We start from the raw sequence: 24256 nt of genomic DNA on the forward strand, positions 1-24256 counted from the left end.
CAGCTTGTTTGTGAGATTCAGCATTTAAAAACCACTGTAATGTAGGACAGGTCCCTGTAGATGGCGACGTTTTATTGCCTCGGATTTTAGATATGTACATCTTTTGAGTAGACTTTACATAGATCTGATGGGCTGGATCAGATCGGCATTGCATTTTATGCAAAATCAGGAATCGGCTGTAATCAATCAATGACGCCTTTTATCAGATCTGCAAAATGAGACATTAGAGTAAACGCAATCAAATTCACTCCAGGGACATTCTGTGCTGCCATCGTGCTGTCATCCAAGGTTTCACTGCAAATTCAATTGCATTTAAAAAAAAAAAAAAAGGAGAATTGTCTTCCTTTAATTGTATTTTTTTTAATGCATTTTAATTTATGTCAATTCTACACCAATTTGGGCTATATGTGGGACGGACCCGTCCCAATCTCCCATAAATCGAAGTGGTCAACTGTATAGTAAATAAACAAGTTGTATAAATAGACTAGGCCATCTTCTGATCAGATCCGTGATCGTTTTTTGATTGGTTATTGGTTATTAAAATCGCGTTAAACCACCTGCGCCACAACTTAGACCTGGTTTTACCTGGTCTAAAGTCTAGACTACTTTCTGTCACCAAATTGTCAGGTGTGCTGGGGGCATGTCATGGAAAACGTCCTCAGAACGCCCAGCCAAACACGGTAAACACCTGACACTACCACAGAGTATTCACAGTATGGTAGAAACGGAGTAGGTGCTGCAGTAGTTCGTAGAAAGTATTTTCATAGCAGGCCAGTTGAGTCAACGGTGCGAAGCTTTCACTTTGCTTTGCGTAAACTGATTGTGTGTTGTGCTTTTGAGTCACAAATCATCTTGTGATCTTCTTTTATGCCTCTGATGGATTCCCACGTTCATCAGCGTGCTTTCATTCCTCTTGATTTTTTCCTCGCTGTTCTTTGTAAACCGGAGCTATTTTCATCTAAATTGAAAGCCCGAAGCGCACAGACGCTCCCTGGCTGTCTGGCCCGCCGGCTAAACTGTAAATAATAACGCCAAAGTTTTTCTAATCTCTGGTAATTGAAGCAAATGGCTTTTTGCGCGGCGGCGGCACGGAGATTTGTCGCACGTAACATTCATTTTTATTTACGAGGCGGGCTGAGCGGCGTAATGAGTGAGGAGGCACGCTTAATTGAAACGGCGAGGGTGTCTGTTCGGGAAGGCATTAGAGGCGGCCCACGTATTAATTGACAGACAGGAAGTGCCGTCTCCGAGGTTGATACAAGTAATTTATTACTTCTGAAACCGCCGCTGCCGCTGCAACGTGCTTCATTAATTTCAAATTTAGGTTTAATTTCAAGCTGTTGCCCCTTGAGAGGGAGAAGAAGGTGGCGAGTGATGTTTGATCACCCCCCATCTATCCCCGCTTCCCTTGCCGCTAATGCTCTCCAGTGTAGAACAAAGACAGGATTCCGCCAAACGGAGGACCAGAGTGTCTGTAAGCCTTTGTGACAGGAAGTGTTTTTTGAGAAACGGTGGTGAGGGTGCGGTGACTTGACCTTGTGTGTATGAAACATTTGTTTTTTACAACATATGCTAAGGAATTAAATATATTCGAAGGGGACAAATCTGTCGAAATTTCAGCTTGGTGTTATCAGTGACAAAGCAAAAAGTTATTCGGATTAGTCTGACAATGTGTTTGGGGTTCAATTCCCTCTCAGTGACTAATGGTGCCCTTCCATTGACTGGTGACCAGTACAGGTTGTAATCCAAACAGGATAAGCAGTTCTGAAAATGAATGGATGGACTTTACATTGTTTGTAACAAATGTTCCTCTGTGTTTCCTCGTAGCATACGTCCCCGAAGATGAGAAGGAAGCGGCGCTGCTGGATGAGGATCTGGATGGAGTGGACTCTGTGCAGGAAGCAGAGGAACCCGCTGCCAAGTTTCTGTGCAGGGATGGGAATGAAGGACCAGGGTCGGGACCCGACCTCCGTGACTCGCCCACCGCCGCCGACTTCTCGGGTCAGGAGATGGACAGCGAGTCTCACCTGAGCGAATCCAGCGACGGGATGTCAGACTTTGAGAGCCCGCCGCTCAAAACAGAGGAGGACATTCTCCTTTTTAAAGACCCAGCCAATGTTTTGTCATTGTCCTCTGCAGCAATGACGGCAGTGGATAACGCTGCCACCCCAGGGAATGGTGACGAAGCTGTACTTTCGGGCTCCATGCTTTCCAGCTCGGGCTCTGTGGCTGACAGTCTGGAGAAGATGAAGGCTATCTACACGTCTTTCTTGACCAACTCCTACTGGTCTACCCTGAACCTAAATCTTAGTCAGCCACCGCAGGAGAAGCCCCCTCGCAGCCACAGTAGCAGCAGTAGCAGCAGTAGTAGTAGCAGCTGCGGTAGCGCCGGATATGACTGGCACCAGACAGCCGTCGCCAAAACACTCCAGCAGTCTTCGCAGAACCACCAGAACCGACTGGCCCTGGCCCAGCACCCAACGGTGTCCGTTTCTGCACCATCGACTGAGCCGGGCCTCTTCAGCACCGTGCAGCTCTACCGCCAGAGCTCTAAACTCTATGGCTCCATCTTCACCGGTGCCAGCAAGTTCCGCTGCAAAGACTGCAGTGCAGCATATGACACCCTGGTGGAGCTCACGGTTCACATGAATGAGACCGGACACTACCGGGACGACAACCATGAGGTGGACAGCGAGGGCACAAAGCGCTGGTCTAAACCTAGAAAGCGCTCCTTGCTGGAGATGGAAGGCAAAGAAGATGCGCAAAAGGTTCTTAAGTGCATGTACTGTGGGCACTCCTTTGAATCACTCCAGGATTTAAGTGTCCACATGATTAAGACCAAACACTACCAAAAAGTGCCTCTGAAGGAGCCCGTGACTCCGGTAGCGGCTAAGATCATCTCTGCTCGAAAAAGAGGCCCCGTGGATCTGGATGGCCCAAGCTCGCCGGACTCCAACGGAGGGGCCACACCAAAACCGGCCTGCCTGGCCGATGCCAACGAGCTTCTCCAGAGGGCGGCCCACCCCTACATCACACCCAACAACCGCTATGGGCACCAGAATGGCGCCAGCTACGCCTGGCAGTTTGAGTCACGGAAGTCGCAAATCCTCAAGTGCATGGAGTGTGGCAGCTCGCATGACACGCTGCAGGAGCTCACCGCCCATATGATGGTGACCGGGCACTTTATCAAAGTCACCAACTCGGCAATCAAGAGAGGCAAACCTATCATAGAGACACCCAGCCCGGCACAGACGCCGACCATAGAAGAGAAAGTCCAGTCAGTTCCTCTGGCTGCCACTACCTTCTCACCACCACCCGCCCCAGTTCCTCCAGCCAACAGCGTCTCGCCCAATACCATGGCAGTCGAGATCAAAAAGGAGGAGAAGGAGGAGGAATGCACGAAAGAATCCATTGTTAACAATAACTCAAACAAGATGTCAGGAATTGAAGAGGAAATGGAGGAGAAGTTTGATATCTCGTCAAAGTACTCATATCTGACCGAGGAAGATCTAGATGCAAGTCCCAAAGGAGGTCTGGACATTCTCAAGTCTTTGGAGAATACAGTGACCTCCGCCATCAACAAAGCTCAGAATGGAGCTCCGAGCTGGGGAGGCTACCCCAGCATCCACGCCGCCTACCAGCTTCCCAACATTATGAAGCTCTCTCTCGGGAACTCGGGAAAGAACTCTCCACTCAAGTACATGTTCCCTGGGGCGGATATCCTGTCGCCCACTGGCAAAAACCAAACACTGGTGTCTCCTCCCAGCTGCCAAACATCACCACTATCCAAAAACAACTTCCACGCTATGGAGGAGCTTGTAAAGAAGGTGACAGAGAAAGTGGCGAAAGTAGAAGAGAGGATGAGGGAACCGGGTGGCATTGCGAGGTCTTCCCCCATGAGAACCACGCCATCTCCATGCCACAGCGAGGTGGACGACTCCCACCGAGGAGACTCCCCAAAGGACACTAAAACAGGAGGTAGCAAAACTCCTGAGAATGTGATGAATGGACCAAACCACAAGGAAACAAATGGGGACAACAGTGTAAAGGAAACCATGGCGAACGCCGTGGAGTCAGCTGTGGCATCGCCTCAGCCCGGATCCCTCTGCGGCAGCACGGCCATCATCACCGACCACCCGCCCCCAGAGCAGCCTTTCGTCAACCCACTGAGCGCATTGCAGTCAGTCATGAACGCTCACCTGGGCAAGGCTGCCAAACCTGCTCTGCCCTCCCTGGACCCCATGAGCATGCTCTTCAAGATGAGCAACAGCCTGGCCGAGAAAGCGGCGGTAGCGGCATCCACACCGCCAACCCAGGCAAAGAAGTCCAGCAGCGACCACCTGGACCGCTACTTCTACCAACCGAACCACAGTGGCAACGACCAACCTATGGATCTCACCAAAGGCAAGCATGCCGACAAAAGCGCCTCACCTTCCCCCACGGTGGCCATGACAAAGGCCTCTGCCGCCGTAGCCTCCTTCATGTCCTCATCTCCCCTGAAAGAAAACGCCTTGTCTGACATCTCTGACATGCTGAGGAACCTCACAGAGAGCCAGGCCATCTCTAAGGCCTCCACACCCACAAGCTTGTCGGAGCGCTCAGACGTGGAGGGCGCAACCCAGGAAGAGGCGGAGGAGGTGTCGCCCGCCCAGAAGCGTAAAGGCCGCCAGTCCAACTGGAACCCACAGCACCTCCTCATCCTGCAAGCCCAGTTCGCCTCCAGCCTGAGACAAACCACGGATGGCAAGTACATGATGTCGGACCTGAGCCCACAGGAGAGGATGCACATCTCGCGCTTCACTGGCCTCTCCATGACCACCATCTCCCACTGGTTGGCCAACGTCAAGTACCAGCTGCGCAGGACCGGCGGCACCAAGTTCCTGAAAAACCTGGACTCGGGCCACCCAGTGTTCTTCTGCAGCGACTGCGCCTCGCAGATCCGCTCCCCGTCCACCTACGTCAGCCACCTAGAGGCACACCTGGGCTTCCGGCTGCGGGACCTGGCCAAGCTCTCCGGAGAGCAGCTACTGGGTCAGATCTCCCAGCAACGCCTCCACAAAGGACTCTCAGACAAACTCCTGGCCCACTTGCATCCGTCCAGCCGCCCATTACCCTCGTCCCTGCCATCCTTTCCCGTGGCCCTGCCCTCATCCTTGCCCACCCCTGATTCGGCGGCGGCGTCTCCCAACAACGATGAGGACGAGGGTGGCGGTGGGTCGGCACACCAGTGCAAACTGTGTAACCGGACTTTTGCCAGCAAGCACGCCGTCAAACTGCACCTCAGCAAGACTCACGGGAAGTCCCCAGAAGACCACCTTATGTACGTTTGCGAGCTGGACAAGCAGTAGCGTGGATTACGTGACTTGCCCGATTTGACCATACTTGGACCCGTGTAAAGCTGCTGTATAAAGGACAGCAGAGGTTTTTAGTCTTGTTTTTTTCTTTGTTGGATGTTCAGAACGTTTCAACAAACCTCCAAACATGAGCCCTGAGACCCAAAATATGAAGGTTCAAAGAAAAGAAAAAAATATATATAGTACAAATGAATGGTGTGTATTTTGTGTCAATGAAATTGCTTTATATTTCCACATGACCACATGTGCAAAATTGCATGACTCAACAAAAAACACTATACATCTGTTTGTTTTTTTTTGTTTTTTTTGTCTTTTTTTTTTTGTTGTTTACTTCAGTCGTTTCTGGTTTTTGGTGTTACCTAAGCAGGAGGATTACGGCCACACTGACAAGCAACCAACAAACTATAAACTCACCAGACTAAAGTGGGAAAATGTTATGAAAATTTGTGATATTGTGAGGAAAGTGCTTTTATGTCTCGCCAATACAGGAAAAGGTACGTAAATGTCTAAATGAATTTGTCAGACTTGAGTCCTTGTTTGATGTTTGTGAAAGTTATACTCAACTTTAAATTGGTCCTCGAAATTTGTATAATTTTCCAATCATGATATACAATCATGTAAAAAAAAAATTTCATCGCATTTAGTTTACTCTCATCAAATTAAAGATATTCATTTCTTTTTTTCCATCCCTAACATACAATTATGCCCATTCTCCGAAAGGTCCGATTTTTTTTTTCACATTATTTTGAGTTTATTGACAAGAAATGTTATTATTAGTTTGGTAAAATTCAGTCTTTTTTCACTTAAAATGATGACCCTTGTTGAAAAAGTCAGATTTTTTTTTTTTAATATATTTGTCTTTTTTGTCCATAAATTACCTCAAATACTCTTGAAAAGGGTATTTTGACTTTATTTTTGTTAAATCCTGCCTTTTTTTACATATTTCACTTTAATCTCATAAAAAGTAAGGCTTTATTCTCATAAATAAAAATATTTTTTTCTACTCATAAAATCATGAATATTCTTGTGAAAGACAAACTTTGTGTAATATTATTGTGTAATATTACAACTTTATATTCAATGAGCGTGGATGTTCATGTTAACATACGGATTTGGTTTTGTCTGATATGTATTCCAAAAAAACTCTTTTTTTACTCATGATTTTGAACTTTTGCAATGGTAAACGTACATGTTTATTTTATTATTATTGTGCTTATTTGATGTAAAATTATATTTTTAGTACCACAAAATTCTGACTGTTATTTTCCCTTGCAAAAAAATTACTTTTATTGTTTTACTGCCTTTTAAAAAAATCCTTCATAATTTCATTTTTGTTGTTGTTTTCAGTGTGGCCCTATTGCTCTGAGTACACAAAAGCACTTCAATTGCTAACGTTTACACTCTTTGAATGCAGAAAAAGGACAGAATTTTATTATTTTTATTGTTGTTGTTATTTCACATTGCCACCTTTCTGTGTTCACCGTTTAAAAAAACATTGTCTTTGTTCAGGGACCTCCATTTTTTCTGGTCTATGTAAAATATGTAAATATATAAAGAAAAAAACGTGGACTATTAATTCCTGTCTAAATTATACATCCTTTCTATATTTTTTAATTTAAAGACGAGAAAAAAAAAAGAATAATGACTGCTGGTGCACAGTAAACAAAGACATGATTGACATTGTTTTGCACAATACTTTTTGTTATATGTGTGTTATTTAATCAAATGATGGAGAAAAAAAAAGAAAAGGTTGCCAGGAAAAAAAAGTTTTTTTTTTTCATTGTTATTATGAAAGGAATTAAAAATTGTGCTCAAAGGGTTGAGGAGTCTTTTTTATCACTTTACACGTGGACAAAATGGGGTGTGAAATACGCCACTTTATGTCATTTTATTATTTATAAGCCATTTCTTTGACTCAACCATGTGGAAACAATGCAGCTTAATCTTTGTGGATTGGTGGAACATGAACGGTAACCATGGTTGCGCTGCATTTACACCCGCCCTCACTAAGTGACGTGTAAATATAAAGTGTAAAATATGAAGCATGTAAAGAGCACACACACATACACACGCTGTCCTTCCGTTTCTCTTAATGTTGTTGTACTTGACAATGAAAACATTCACATTGTTATTATTGTTATTACTATGATAACCTTGTTTTCTACTGCAGCATTAAAAAATGAACCTGTTTTTTTGCAATTATGGTTTACGAGTGCTGTGTTTTCACCAAAGTGTTGAGTTGACACATCCAAACAACCCCCTCTACCGCCACCAACGCCCCCACCCCCTCCACACACAAACAGAGAGACACACACTCACACAAAAGCAACTATAAAATAGTTTGGGTTTGATTCAAATAAATGAATAAAACCGAATAGTGCAAACACACATGTACACTCTGTTGTGTGGAAGGACTTCATTTGCAGTGACAAGGTGTCACAGTGTGTGAAAATGTCAGCCGTCATATTTAAAGCTCTCATTAGCCTCAAAGAAAATACGCCCTAAATTCAACTCGAGTTCTCTCTCTCTCGCTCTCTCTCTCTCTCTCTCTCTCTCTCTCTCTCTCTCTCTCTCTCTCTCGTTATTCTGTTCCAGCTTCCCAAAAACAAATATTCTCTAATATTCGACTTTATAAAAACATATGCATTAGCAATAACTTAATCAAAAGGAAAGTAAAGAATGAAACCTTTTTTCTAGCAATTTCTGATGTGTACAACCAGACCAGTGGGGGGCAGTATAATGCAGTCATTAAGACACCATCGAAGAAGATTTTCGCTCAACTTCTGTGACTCACTAAAGCCCTTAATGTTCCCATAATGTGTTAGCACTAAGCTCGCAGAAAAATTGCTACTTGTTGTGAAATTAGTTGATTTGGATTCACTGCCAATATAGTTAGTTATTTTAAGAAACTTTGAATTCTGGTTCAAGAAACAGTGCTCTTCTAGTTAAAGTTCCATCCACCAGCATGACTGATTGCAAAGACCACGAGCAGATTTCATTGATATGGGAACACATAAAGACGGAATTCTGATTTAACATCCACACACACGTACTGGGAGCAATGCAATACAGGAGGAACACCATTACATGAAGAGAATAGGCTGTCGGGAAAAATAAAAACAAATTCATGGAACAAATATTACAATTTAGGTCTGACAACTATTTGTTGACAAACGTGTGACAAAACCTTTTCGGACAAGAACATAATTTGTTCTCTGAAAAAAAACATTCAAAATCAGACATGCAATGAAGATGACCAGTCAACATTCTTCTTCTTCTCTTCTCCTCATGCTGGAGAAGAAGTAGAAGAAAAATGTTTCTGTCCGGGGACATTAACATCTTGATTGTGTCTTTTTGGGCTGGGATGTAGCAGCATGTATGGAAACACATCGCTTTCCTTTGTACCGATACAATGCGGCACTCAGAAAAGGCTGGACCGACCGGGCTGCACATCCAGATAGCTTTATCCCAGGTATGTGTGTGTGTGTTTGTGTGTCTATGTATGCGTTGCGTGTGTGTGTGTGTAATGCTGGGAATACAAGCCACTCACAATGGAAGCAGACGGCATGACTAAATAAAGGCGAGTTGTACAAGCCGCTGCACAAAGACATGAGAAGCGTCCATTTCACTATGTCCTGATTGGCTCACCGACACACACACACACACACACCCACGCACGCACACACACACCCAGGAAGCGCATGCCCATCAGGACAATTGCAATCTCCTCTGAACAATTCCATTGGTAAGCAACCACATGACAATTGGTCTGATGCAAAACTTGAAATAAATCCAACCTTTCCAATGCTTTTATTTTCAAGTTTCAAAGAGAAATTGAGCTGCACATTTCTCAAAAACTGTGCAGGCTGGGTGGATTGTTATTACTGTATACGCTACCCAAACCTGACTTTGCGCTCAAATCAGTCTAGCATAATTGGACTGATTTTTATTCAAGCACACCAACCAGGTACCAGTCCATGGTTTTTGTTTTGTAATACTTGCCCTGACATAAAAAGGCAAGAAGTCCATTATTGTCATGATTAATTTTTGTTGACTTTGTTTTGATTCAATTTGGTAATGTCCTTGTTTTGCCACTTTTTCCACGTCATGATTACTCATTCTCATCAACGCTCTTCCTTGCGTCCACCAATCAACTCCCTCCAGCTACTTGAGTGCGTTCCAGGTGTGCCTTGTTGTCTCGTCAATTTGCTTGTATTTAGTTCCGTGGTTTTGCTCACTTTTTGTGGGTTTGATGTTGCTGTTGTGTGTGATTGTTGTTTGCCACATGAATTAATTTTGTAATTTGCTTTTCTGGCGACTTCATTTCAGGTGCTTCTTTGTTATTTATACCCTGATTTTGGGTGACTTGATGAGACTTGCGATTCTATCACATTTCTTGTTTTGTTTTATTTTAAATACTGTTTTGAGAGACTTCTGCACTCCTGCATTTTTCGAGATAAAAAAAAACTGTTATTGTGTGTTATCGTTTTGTATGTAAGTGGATGTGTAAAGAGGCTAAAAATTGGTGCTTAATGTTCTCCTAAATGCCTTTCAAAGCAGTGAAAATGAATCTTTTCATGTAAAAAAGAAAGAAATGTCTTGTCTTGTGAATCTGACTGATGGTGTGTTGTCAAATTGGAGACCAGTCACTGTGACAGAATAACCAATGACAAGAGAAGCCCCTTTTTTCCTCTTTTTCTTGTTTTTACTGTCACACCTCAAATGTGATGAATTGATCTGCAAACGGATGTTAAATCTGCACCATTCGATCTTTTTTATACCACAAACAGTCTCAAATCTGGAAGAGTGATACGTTGACTTACCATGACCACACTATTAATTTAAGACACTTTGATCATGAATGGTCTTCCACCATTGAGATGAATGGAAATAACATTCATCCATTCCAACTACCATAAAAGTAAAGGTTTTTAACGAAGAATAAGAATAGGATAGATAGATATATCACACGGTATTAAAACAACAAAAAAGGATAGTCCTTCTCACAAAGGATAAATAATTCATGCTTCTTGTGTTCATATATTAATGTTTAAAGGGGTACAACATGGCAACATTTAGCCCATCTATGGCAGTTGACATTGTCTGTTAGCTGATGATGGCAGATTTTAATCAGAAATATGAATTTCCTCACGCCGCCTTTCCCTTTGTTTTCATACTGAAAGAAGCTGATGTGTGTGTTTTTAATGTGCATTTGAAAGGTGTTTGGGGTGCATTTAACATTTGAGGAGAGTGAGGATGTGTGCTGATTGTTATTTCTATCATCACTTTGGGATGTTTTTTTTTTTTTTTAACCTGATAAGAAAGTAAAGACAGCAGAAAGTCAGTGATGACCTTTGTAGTCATCCCCCTTAATCCAATCATATGTGATTGTTGTAGCGCCCCCCCTCTGAACAGGCTGCAAGTGAGAATCCTCCAGACAATATAAAGATACTCGTAATCATATTCTCTATCATCTGCATAGGAAAACTATTACTACTGTGCTGATAAATTCAAAGACGAGTTGAGACATCATTATGAATCCCACTTCAGTTGTAATGCAACACAAAATCTGCAATGGATTGTGTTGACAAGGATACCTGAAGGACAGTTCTAAACATATTGCGGCCATGCCAAGACTGTTCTTAAACTGCAAATAGTGTATAGTGTGAGATTTTTAGGTTAATTCTTCATCAATTGTAAATCATGAATTGTTCCAGAACTGATTCGTTTGTATATTGAGGTCTCAATGAACTTGGCAATTGTTTTTTTCATTCAAATTTGGCAGGCTTGTCAACAACACGCTTGTTTGTGGCGGCTCAAATTCAGACAGATATTTAGTTTTCACTTTACAGGGACTTTAACCCAAACCTCAATTCCTAATCAGGTCCCAAACCCAAAAGGCTTACATTTTAAACTACGACCACATCCCAAACCCAAACCTAACCTGAATCTCAACTGGAATCCAAACTTTACTGAGAAGCCCAAACCTGACTTTAACCTCAGTTCTTTATTTGATGTGAATTTTGAAAAAATATGTGTCTAAAAAATTAAATATATCAATTTGATGTGAATAAAAATTGTGAAAAAAGACTATTTTATGTGATTAAAAAAGAAAAAAGGAAAGCATTTTTTAAAATATATTTTTATGAGAATAATAAAAAAAATATTGTGACATAAATGACATGTTTCATGTTGATGAAAAAAACGAAAAAAAAACGAACCTAACCAGCAACCCAAAAAAGTCCTAAACCGGAAGTGCATCCGCCAGAAGAGCCGCAAATGAATGATGATGCATGCTGGGTAATTTTCCCACCTGCATTGACCCTGTTGAGTTTTGTTGACATTGCGCAATCTTCCTCACTGTTTGTCACTCCGCTAATGAACACCACGTCACTCGCTTCTCCTCCGACGGACGAAGCAAGCGCTAATGAAACGCCGCCGACACGCTGACGAGGCCCGACCCCATCACATGACGACGTGCGCGCGCCAACACGCACGCGCTTGACTGTGTTCATTTGCACAGGCCAACAAAGCAGGAAGTGTGGCGTGTTGAGTGCGCGGCGCGCGTTATCAGCTGCTCCCAGCGCGGCGGCGGCGCACCTGTGCTCATTTGCTGACGCTATTCCGCTTTTGCCGCGCTAACGTTAGCGCCACGATGGCTAATGATGGCTGTCGAGTCTGTGGGAGTGGGCCAATTCGCGTGGCCTTATCAAAACGAAATTACAATATGTGCTGATGTTGCGTTTCACCGCCTCCCCCTTCATCCTCATCATCCTCTTCCTCCTCCTCGCTTGAAATATGACAACCTTTCCCGCAGCAAATCTTATAAATCTTAGCTGAGGAATGTGCAAAAACAGCACAAAGGATGGTGGGAGGGTGAGCCAGGGCGCCCCCTTTGTTTTTTATTTTTTTATTTTAATTGAGTCTGATCCAATTAGGAACAGGCAATTTGCGTTTAATGTCATCAATTACAACGCCGTTGTATTCGGCTCATCATAATGTGTGAGGCAGATGTCAAACGTCCATGAACACACACACACCAAACAACAACAATGAAATACACGAGAAAAAAAACATAATATTATTAATCATTTTTTGGGGTGGCGCTAGTGAGTCACTTTGTCAGTCGGCAGCATGTGAGTTGTTGCAACAAAATTAATTCTTCTGGATCCGGACACTTCTTTAGTAGACAGTAGGCCTACTTTGATGAACTCAAATTAAATGAATTCAACAAAACCTTTTATTTATTTTTCCGATTGGAACAGGGGGAGGGGGTTGGTATTTAATGTGTGTAGCCGCAAACGTTGTCATTTGCCACACCGGCAAAGCACAGTGGCAATGCTCCAGTCATGGTTATGTCCAGTTGAGAATGGAGTCGGCTGTGTTCACGCCTACAACTGCTCAAACCTCCCTTTTTGGATTATCTTCAACAAGAAACCAGAACATGGGGGGAAAAAAAGAACCTTTTTTGTTGTGCCCTGGAATTTGTCTGAAGGTTTTCCAGTGGCTTCCAATGGAGAGTGAGTTGCAGGCTGGCCCCGAGAGGCGACATCTTTGAGGGTGTTTATGTGTGTGTGTGTTGGGGGGGTGGAGGGGGCAGCGGTTGGCTTGTATTGTAGGGTTAGATGACCTCGTCTTGTCCCAGATCATTCTCCTCTCAACTAACCTGCATCTTGACAAGGCAATCAAGTCATCCCACCACCCCACCTAAGCAGTGTAATTAAATGATAAGTTGATATTTGAGGGACAATCGTAAGCGAGCACCATGACCAAAATCCTTATTAGCACTCAAACACTCTCGAGATCTTGTGTGTGTGTGTGGGGGGGGGGGGTGCGTGTGTGTGTGTGTGGTCAGATAGGTGTGGAGCGATAAGTGGACAAAGGTCACGCGGACGAGCTAAAATGACATCTCTCAGGGAACGAGTGAAGAATGACATCACAGATGACTCATATGCAAATATTCCACATATGATGTTAATATGCAAATGTATTTTCTATGCAAATGAGTCCTGGAAGAGCAAATATATGGATACACATGTACGGCTCATTGGTACTGTCAAAGGGATTGGATTGGATTTTGCCTCATCTTGGATGATGAATTTTATTTACAATCAATCGTATTATTATTTGAACTTGATTTCATTGCATTTGATGTCATTGGTTTACTTCAACTAATTTTCTCTTATTTTATTTTCATTCCAATCCATCCCGTTTTAATTTATCTTGTATTGTACTTGAATGTTATTTGATTTCCTATAATTATTTCAATTAAAGTCTTCTTAATTTATTTTCTTATTTTTACTCAATGTGATTTTATCAACATATTTTGATTCTTTTTATTATGTTTTTACTTTGTTTTATTTTACGAATGTACTGTATATCCTCTTGTTTCCTCTTCTCTGCAGCCACCCTCGTCAAAACACGACATTCTGATAAATATTGCGTTTGTGGAATATGAGTTAAGCAGTCAAGGGGGCGGCCATTTTGCCACTTGCTGTCAACTAAAAATGACATCACAGCTGCTGCGGGCTCAGATAACGACAAATCATGGCTCAGATTCAGAAAACGGGTGAGTTGTGATTGGTCAGAATGTAAAGTTTAGACTAGTGAAGGAACATAGAATATATTATTTGAAATATTTTTTTCGGTTGACTTCCCCTTTATAGGAGGAGCATTTCTGAAATTATTTTGCCTGTATCTTTTTATTTTTTTATTTGACTTTACTAACATATTTCTTTTCTAGTTTCTTTTGTACATTTTCATATAGTTTTTTTTTTTCTCATTATTTCATTTAAATGTATTTGATGATCTTTTAAACTTTATTTCAACGCGCTGCAATATTTTTAGTCATACATTAGTTGATTTCATTACATGATTTAGGTAAGTATGAAAGGGTCCAGTTGTTTGAAATGTTGTTGAGTGTTTTGTTGCGTCGCTGACAAAAGCCGCCGTTTGTTGTCTCTCGTTGCCTGGGCAGAAAGTGCAAAGCTGAATGGACTTATCTCAGTGCAACTTGGTTTTAAAATCCACATTTTAGTTGGAGTAGTACACATAGTTAATTCATCACAACAGAACAGATCAAACACAAAACAAACAAACAAAAAAACGATGACGAATGGTCATTAAGGAAACGCAGTCAACGCATGCCAGGTGCGGGTCTTCCTACCCATAAGTCCATGCGGCAAACGAGCACCCACGTGAGATTGGAGCTCCATTAATCAGCTCGTTAAGTGTGACTGGACAGAACTTGTGTAAAGGTCAGCTTTTGAAATTTCTCAACACACGCACACACAGGTGTAAAATGGCAGAGAGCCGAAGAGGAAGACTTTTGGGATGCGAGGGCCAAGGTGAGACTTTTTAATCACATCTTGCTTTTTGCTTCGGCTCCCGAGGAGCAGAATGAAAGTTACTTGGTAGGAAGCGAAGAATTACTGCTGAGAAGCTCCGACAAATGTCAGCGTGAAATTGCGGGCAGGAAAAACAAATGTGCAAATTTAGCCTTAAAACTCAAGTTTGGAGCAGGAAGCTCACTTTTGGGCATGACGTCAGTCAGAGTGGGAGATCATAAGGGGCCATCATAGGCTGACAGTGTGCCATCATGGACCGACGTTTTATGATGACATCATAGGCTGATGTCATAGTGTGACGTAATCGGTTGGTGTCATACTTAGACATCTTAACGCTGACACCAGTTTAACATCATTGGTCCATCGTAGTGCTACATCATAGGCTGAAGTCATCGTGTTATGTAATAAATTACATGACATCATGGGCTGACACTATAATGTGACATCGAGGCCAAATTCATAGTGTGACGTCATAAGAACACATAATGTGACCATGACACTTTAAAAACCAAACACATTGTGAAACTCGATTAATCTCTCACGCATGCAGGAAACCCTTCTTAAAAACTCTAATACTGACTTGAAGGCTTAATTGTTCACGCTAGCCCTGGCTCAAAGGCTGAACTCTAGAAACTCTACTTTAAAACTCTAATTCGGACTTGAAACCCAAAATGTACATCCAAATCCTGCCTTGGAAACCGAATGTTTGGACTAAAACTGTAACCAGTCTCTAATTGGTAATATGAAAACCTAACATTGCTTGAAACTCTCATTTGAAACCCGAACCCTGACTTGAAGCAGTTAAACAATCTTGAATGTAAATTGTTGCTCAGGCTCAGATGTTCAAGTCTTTCTTCTTTCCTAACCTTCCTTCCTTGCTTCCTTCCTCCTCATGGTCTTCATGTGGGTCCCGGCGTGCTGTCTCTTACGCTTTGGTCCGACCAGTGACGGATCGAGTGCAGACAATGTTGTCAGAGCTCTCGTCCTCGTCTCCGTGTTGTTCATGTAATGCTCGGCGACGTGACCAATTACAGCCAGGCCGCACACTCAAATCGCGGCTCAAATCGTCATTTCATCTCGTAATGTGTCATGTAGCCCCATATCAATCCTGCAGCTACAGTCAATATCATTTTTCAGGACAATGCCAGTGCGAGTACTCACTCTTGAGTACTCACTGATACAGAGTACATATTAAGACTAAATATGTTCTCTTAACCATTGCAGTGTAGTAGACAGATTTTTGGGGCTTTAAGTATCTTTGACTGGTATCGACAACCTTCACAAGTACCCGATAAGTAGAAATCAGGCCGGTATTTGCTTGATACCGATAGCTGGTGTCGGGACTCACTTTTCCATCCCTACCATCAGGACTCCTAAAATTACTGACTTCATAATGGGGTCATTGCGGGGCCAGGCGTACTTGGAAGAGGAAGAAGATGAAAGGCGTGTATGGTTCTCCAATATACCGACATCTCGAACGTATGATAGTTTAACTCATGTTTCAATCTCGAATTTGAAACCTTAACTCAGGATTGATACCCCAATGTAAAACCCCAGAGAAACTCTAACCACTCACTTCAAACCCTAACCTTCATTTGAAACAGTAATCTAACATGAAAAACTTTTTGGGAAACCCAAATCCAGGTTTCAAACCTTACCCTTACTTAAAAACTCATCTTGAAACTAACTCCTATCCAAGATTGCATACACAACCTAAAACCTAACCTTCATTTATTACCCTAACCTAACTCGGACTTAAAAAACTACTTTGAAAACCCTGTTTTGATAGCTTGTCCCTGGTTTAAAACCCTAATTTGAAAGCTCAATTTGAAATCCAAATTAAGTGTCTATCTATCTATCTATCTATAATTCTTCACATTCATGTCATATAGTATCCATCCCGGTGTTATATCTTTAAGTGAGAGTTTTTATCCAATTAGAATGCAACAGTGCGGGTGTTTGTGCTTGGTGCGTCACCGGTATTTTAGAGTTGATAGCCAATCAGATTACGAGTTGGTAACAGTGCCTTCTCGCGGCCTTACGTTGAAAGTGCGAACGCGTTCTGTGATTCGATACTTACTTGTGACAGGGCGGCGCTATGCGGAAATAACACTAGACCGTCTTTCCTGGCGACCGTTCGAAAATCTAAAATATATTCTTGCTATTTTAACCCACAATGGACGAAAGAAGGAAACGTATGAATTTGATTTTAGATATATTTGCAAGCCCAATTTGAAGACAGACCTTTCAAGAGAAGCGCTCTCGTGAGCCGAGGTGAGTTTTGTCAGTAGCTATATTATTTGTCCAGCCGTGGCGTCATAAATGATGGTGTTATGAGCGGGATTTATTTAAATCAGACTAAGTAGAACACGGCCCGCCACTGTTAAACCCCCACTTAAAACCCAACTGAAACCCTAAATTGAAATCTTTATCAGAGTCATAACCGTACATTGAAACCCTTACTCTAATTTGAACTTAATCTTGAAACCCTAATTTTGTTTTAAAACCTTAATCTAGACTAAAACTGTCATTTGGAACCCAAATTGTCGTTCGAAACCGGACTCCATTACTTGCACATTTGTTGGCGTTGAGTATCTGTCCTCCTTCCATCAATCTCCCGTTGTGGAATTTATTGCAGCGTGAAATTTGATTGGCAGTCGCTCCGTTTTTTATGCTGTCACTTCCCATCCACTCAGAACATTCCGGGGCCGCGCAAATGAGCAGACAGACAGCCAGCCATGCCGCCGCCCGAGGCGTCGCATCTACCGTGCCACCGTCCCGCTGGCCCAGCGGCCGGCCCTTTGCTGCGGAAAGCGCCATGTGTCCGTGCTTCAAGGTAAACTCAACAACCGGGGCGACGGGGGTGGGGGGGGGGGGGGCTGGTTGTTACGATCTGCTTGAACTGGTCTATGAAAATCGGACCAAGCTAACACATGCTATCCTTGTGAGCTTTAATGGCATTAGCATTGACCAATATAACATTAGCCATGAATACAGGAAGTAGCTTTAGCTTAGCATTAGCACAAGTGGAAAGATAATGTTACTATTTTATTTGGATGTACAACTTGTATATTGCATCCACACATACCGACACACGCATGCACACAAACAATCCTGTCGACACACTCATCTCGTGTCTCTCACAGAGGCAGTCACACGCGTTCACGTACAACACAACACAACTTTATTTATATAGCGCCATACGCATACAATTGTGCACTTTCACACACACAGACACACACACACACATCCTCCTAAATGTTAAGTCACCTATGCTAAACCCCCCTGCATGTCAGTCACTCGTTGATCTCATTTTTTGTCCTCGGCATCCCTCAAACGTCACATTTGGTTGTGTCAGGAACCAGCTTGAGCTCGTCTGCGTCCATGTACGCTTTCAATCAGGCCGGTCCGTCACTCCGGCCGTCATTCAAGCTGTCACTCGCCGCCAATCCAATTTGTCCATGTGTCTGAAACGTGAGGCGAGCAGGTGGCCTGATTGACAGCTGCTGATTGAGCCTCTTTGGAGGACATTTGATGTGGTCGCCTTTTGCCTTCATGGAAAGTTTTCGTGGCGAAACGTTGACGAGGGAAAGTGACAAGCGGGCCCGGAGACCAAGAAGAAAGAAAGCAAGAAAGATAGATAGAATGATGGAGGGAGGGAGTGAGTGCCCGCAAATTGATTTGGATTTTCCTCCAAATCACTCAGTGTTTAACGCTAATGTGAGCTGATCTCAGAGCAGCTCCCAGCGTGCCAATGTGACACGGAGGCGCCACTAAAACTGACACACTACAACGCTGACACACAGCCCGAGAGAGAGGGGGAGAGAAAGAGAGAGAGAGCCTGTCAGTCCACACGTCACTGCACGTCACTGTCACACACTCACATGAGATGAAGTTTTTATCCACACACACTCTGCAACAGCCCCCATGAGCTTTGCACACCCCCAACCCAACACACACCACACAGTTGACACTTAAAGAGGTCAAAACAAAAAAAAAAACAATTAACACCCCTTCATCATCGTCACACACGCAGACACAAAATCACATACGCGCTCAAAAAAGGGCAAAACTAATGAATGTTTGAAGATAGTTTTTAAGTCATGCACACACTTTAAAATATCCAGCACTCTTATCACACGTGCACGCACACACACGCAAACACTACATGGACATGATAGTCTATTTCTATTTTTCCGGCTTCCTTGTGTTGCGATGTCAGTGTAATGCCGACGTCAGACTATTCGAATGTAGCCCGATGTTGGGCCGACAGACGTGTCGCAGACAAACATAGTATCGCATAGCCCATTTTGAGTTGTCGTAGCCCGTGTAGTGTGACATAGTCAACACTTGGTCGTTTGGCATCGGGGACGCGTCACGACCACCACTGCAAAAGTTTGGTATGTCAGAAATTTTTTACTCGCACTTAATCACACTTTAAGCAATAGTTGTTTTCTCAGATGTCAGATTCACAAAAGTTGGCCTTCGTGATGGCTCCAAGTGATGTCAGCATGTTTCTGTCCTCTGATTGGTTGATCAGGTCTACATAGTCTGGAATTGAGCAGTGGATGAGGATGATTTATAGTACGATTACGATTACGATTTTTTTTTTTGTAATAATTGTCCTGCTCTTCAAATTTGTTGTTTTGTGCCGTTCATTCTTTTGTATTGCTCTTGCGATGAAGGCTCGCTGCCCTTTTTAACATGCACTTATATTGTTAAATGTTTTAACCATGGCTGCTGTTTTAATTAGTATTAATTGACTCTAAGTGGAGTGAACGATCATATAAATTGTTGCCTAATTAATCATCTCTCAGCTTGCTGTACAACGTCCTTTTCGGGGGGGCTCTCGCCACTGTTACCGCGCAGTAGTGGTGGTGGCGGCGGCGCGTGTGTGAGCTCGTTAGCCACCGTTGCGCCGCCATCACGTGTTCTGACCTCGCTGACAGGCCCATTAGCCGCCTAGATAGGGGGCGAGTAGAGGGGAGGCGTTGACACAGAACGCCGCTGACAGGGGTGACACAGATCAGACCCGACGGCGACACAATGCTGTTAGCTCGTCAAATCAACTCCAACGTGGATGTGGTTTTATATTTAATAGACACATTTTAATGGCATTTACATGTCATGATGGACGCCTTATGTCACACTGTCAAGCGCAATAACGCGCGTATACTGTGCGCGCAAAAGTATTGGGACACTCTATTGGAAGAGAAAAGTGACAAAACTGCCGTTTGGATAAAAGTGTTCAGAGACCAAGTAGGAAGTGACATGTTCAAAAGTATTGGGTCACCTACAAAAAATGGGGGAAGCAATGTGGACAAAAGTGTTGGGGCACAGGTCTTTTTTCTTGTCTTCATCTTGTGCTAAGAGATGTGCAAAAGTCATGGGACGCCTGCAGGAAGTTAAAATTAAAGCAAAGCGTCTTTCACTCTTTGAATGAAAACGCTTTTTAAAAATAAAACTAACTCTGATACAGCTAGGAAGTGTTATGTGCAAAAGTACATGAACACCAGAACAAAAGCATCAAGTCTTTTTCTAATATACCAAAGTATTGAGACATGCAAAATGATTGGGATGCATCCAGAAATTGAAATGTGCGAAAGTATCGGGACACCTATAGAATGCAAATCTTGAAGAAAAAGTTTTAGGACAGCTATGGCAACTAGCATGCAAAAATATTGGGACATCTACAGGACATTGGACAAAATAGAAGCATGTAATCGTCCAAAATGTGAGCTTTGTCCGTAAACATGTACACTCTGTGAATGGGGGAGGAGGATTCCTTTGCACAATTCCAAATGTCGAGAATAATGGTGCAATGTACCCATAATGCACTTGGCGCTTCAGGCTATGTGAGACGACATGATCTCAATTGCACCTCCCTGACATCATCAACACTTCCATAACACACAAACACACACACGCGGTTCATTGCAGGTAAAAGTGATGATAGGAAATGAGCACGAGCTAATAAGAGCAGCAGCTAAACGTCACATTTAATCTTTGCTGGCTTTGGGAGCTGGAATGCATCCTGCTTACACGCACTACATTTGTACCTGAGTAAAAATGTCTCCGTCTGGAAACGCAACGTCTGTTTTATTTCAATTTTCTATGGATTATTGGATTGGAAACTTTGGGCACACATTTAGAGATTATTGCGCTAAATCTGAGCATATTCCTCTGGCCGATCAAAGGCCTTTTTATCGCATGTCTCTATGAGAGTATGCCAAGTTTGGCCCACCACTCATAACTCATATTCCCCAGTAATGAACAGTTTGGAATACTGTGAACCATTTCTCGAAAAAAAAGGCTTCTAGATGCCTTCTCTCTTAATGCCAACACATAATGGAAAATCACATAGACTTAAAATTAACAGCAAATTTTGTGACCCTTTAAGCAGAAACGTTGTAGGAACACACCCGATATCACAAGTATACATTCTTTATCCTCTGCAAAAAAATGAGAATAGCAAATTGCACCGTACTGAGTCCCTCACCAAGTGTCGTGTAATCTTTGAAGACAATTCATCGTCTTCAATGACCCTAACGTACATGTTGCTGTAAATAGCAATGCTGATTTTTACTTCAATAAAGCTAACTTTGTATTTTTGTAAACCTCAAGGACAATTTGGTCCTCAACAAACCTTTTTTTCTGGCATTCAATTTGCCGTCTGAGGTGTTTTATCACACTGGGACAGTGCATGATATGCTGAACAAGCATCTCTTCTGTAGCTAGAGGCCAACAACTATACATTTTTTGTCACTTTTGACTTTCTGTCAGTGTCCGAATTCTTTTGCAACGACGGTCGCCATAAAAGTGATGTGCGGCCGCGTTTGACGAGCACTCGAGTGTCTACGAACGAGCTGAGGGCCTGTCACCTTTTGATTCATGTCACACTCCAAGCAGGCCATAGAGCGACCCGCCAACACATCAGCCATGACTGCGCGTGTGTGCGTGTGCTGGCTAATGAAGACAGCAGCAAGACAGAGTGATGGCATAGAGGTGCTAATTCATAATTGACGTAATGGATGAAATTTGCATTTCACACTCACTCACACGCGCACACGCACACGCACGCACACACCTGGTGATCTCAATGTGATTAGCCAGCGCCCACCTTTTGTGTGAATAATGGAAGTACACGTGGTACACCGAAAGCCTTAATGACTAGCACGTGTCATATGTTGCCGCATGCACACACGCCTAAACACGCACACACATTACAGGCAATAACAGATGAATAAACGTGCGTCTTTTTTCAGCAAAATGTCCTCATATATTATGTGATAGCTAAAGTGGTACACGAGAGACGTCATTCTGCATCACTTAATTGCTCTAAGAAATGAAACGTATATCCATAACATAATTATATATACATAATGGTGTGGTTCAGAATCAACTTCTATCTCATAACATGGGAAAACTGTAAATAAAATATGTAAATAATAATAATCATACAATGCATCATATGATGGTTGAATATGTTCTGAGCGCTACAGATATGTTTTGTTCATAAATTTTATTCTAACTAACCAACCAAAGGATAGGAAAATGCCAACATCATTGAGGGACAGCACTCTGGCCCTGTGAGGGTGAATTTGAAATTGGATTAATTAAAAAAAAACAAAAAAAAACCAGTCCAATTGCTAATTTATTTGAAGTTATATGGGCTAGCACTACTGATTGTGAAGGCCCTGGGCACCGGACAGATTGGATTGACATTGCCACACACACACACACACACACAGGCTGAAATCTGATTGGACAAAAATGGAACCGGCATCCATGGACTTGGAAATGAAGAGAATAGGCTGTGCGGAATAAATGAATACCCGTTCACTGACGGTGTCAGTGTGTACAGGGTTTAGTCCGATTTCGGCCCAAGTCAGCTGGGATAGGCTCTGAAGTTTTTTAAAACCACCACAGTGTACTGCCAACTACTGGTGAGGAGGACTCAGTAATGCCAGATTTATTTATTTATTTATTTTTTGTTCATTCTACCTGTGTACATATTTTGGAACTATTCAGTGTTAATGATAGTCGCGGTCCAAACCTGTTTGTATCTATCAATCTATCTTGCTTCAGTTTCAATGATATTTGCAGTCTGGAGCAGTTTGTGTCATGATGATTGACAGCGGGTGGTCGGGGGTGTTGCTGTTGTGTTCGCCTGCAGTCGCGTCCGCTCGGCTAAGTGAGTTAGCGGCATGCCGCTAGCTGTGTAATAAAGACTGTAATGTACACGCCGCTTACCCGCATCTGACACCGTGAATGTCACGTTTGTGTCGCCTGGCCGGAGACGAGCGACCCATCCGTTCAAAATCTTCGCTCAGGAGGCTTCCCGGCTCACATACGCCACTAACGTGTTTGTGGTTTTCGTGCGTCTTTAATATTAGTCATCATCTATAAGACATCTTGAGGGTGGATGCGCTTTAGTCTTCACGGATGCATTTTTGAGAATGTCAAAGACATTGACGTGTTCAAGGAACTTAAGGTGCTGTAATGTTTTGATGACAAAGATGAACTTTAGTTATGAAGCAACATATTTTAGTCTTCAACAAAAATCTACACTTGAATTAGTTTCGCATTCCTGTTTTTTTCAGTTGAATTTAAAACCAAAAATGAGCCTTCGTATGTTTTTGTAAACCTCCAAGATAAATTTGGGTCTTCAATGAACGATCACAGTTTAACTGCAATGAACCTGGCGTACATTTTCCTAAATATTAAAGACAATTTAGACTTTCAACAAACGTGACGTGCGTGATGTCGTAATTATCAAAGACAATTTTGTAAAAACCAAACTGCTGAGTCTTCAAATAAGCTACGCATATTTTTAATAGTTAATGAAAATATTAGGACAATATATAAGACAATATTGAGTCTGAAAGACGCACGCATTTTGACACATTTTTTCCAACATTATTTGCTGTGTGCCTCCTGCTTGAGAAAAGCCTTTAGCATCACATCATATTGGAATCATTTTTGTGGTGTTGACATAATGAGCAGAAGGACGGTTGATCAAGTTCTTTGCGTTTATTTCTTTAAAGGTGTGCGTGTACGTACGTACGTGCGTGCGTGTCTTTAAGGGTGGCGAGCAAGAAGCGTCTGTTGAAAAGGTCATTCAGAGTTCGGCGTCTGTCGAGGGATGAGTGATGGCCGCATGGAAGCTCTTGCGTTGCTGGGCCTTGTTCTTGTTCTTCTCGCCGCTGCCTGTCGGCCCCGCACCATGCTGGACTGAGCCCTGATGGATTGGCAGCCGCTGAAAAGAAATATACCCCCCCTTCCAAACTACCCCACACTCCCAAGTCTGGCCCCTCTGTGGTTTGCTTCACAGCTGTGACGCTACACACACACACGCAGATACGGTTAACCTCTGAATACAACATCCTTGAGGTTGAACAATTTGGAAGAAGAACAGCATGAAAAATTTACATCTTAAGTGGCGAACACACATAACGATAATCGGGCTGATTTCGAGCCAGGTTCTCCCCTTCCAATCATGGTCTCTAATGATTTCCAGAGTAATTAAATTGTGCTGTGTGATCTGTTGAGATG

General features: G+C 42.8%; 1 protein-coding gene and 1 long non-coding RNA gene across 3 annotated transcripts in view; both read left to right on the forward strand.

Moving 5' to 3' along the window:
• The window catches only part of tshz3b (teashirt zinc finger homeobox 3b), a 33270-nt gene extending 27605 nt beyond the window's left edge, over nucleotides 1-5665 (forward strand). The window contains exon 3 of the mRNA XM_088296960.1: nucleotides 1828-5665. Within this exon, the coding sequence (XP_088153086.1) occupies nucleotides 1828-5348 (3521 nt within the window). The 3' untranslated portion in view covers nucleotides 5349-5665. The remainder of the gene's footprint in view (nucleotides 1-1827) is intronic.
• Nucleotides 5666-16798: 11133 nt separating this feature from the next.
• LOC148337261 (uncharacterized) overlaps nucleotides 16799-24256 on the forward strand; it is a 72259-nt gene continuing 64801 nt past the window's right edge. For both annotated transcript variants that reach the window (XR_015843278.1, XR_015843279.1), the window contains exons 1-2: nucleotides 16799-16975; nucleotides 17398-17537. This is a non-coding gene — a long non-coding RNA (uncharacterized LOC148337261). The remainder of the gene's footprint in view (nucleotides 16976-17397; nucleotides 17538-24256) is intronic.

The sequence above is a fragment of the Idiotropiscis lumnitzeri genome, chromosome 5 (genome assembly GCF_059441095.1).
Source record: "Idiotropiscis lumnitzeri isolate Australia: NSW breed Sydney's pygmy pipehorse chromosome 5, RoL_Ilum_1.0, whole genome shotgun sequence".
Taxonomy (NCBI): Eukaryota; Metazoa; Chordata; class Actinopteri; order Syngnathiformes; family Syngnathidae; genus Idiotropiscis; species Idiotropiscis lumnitzeri.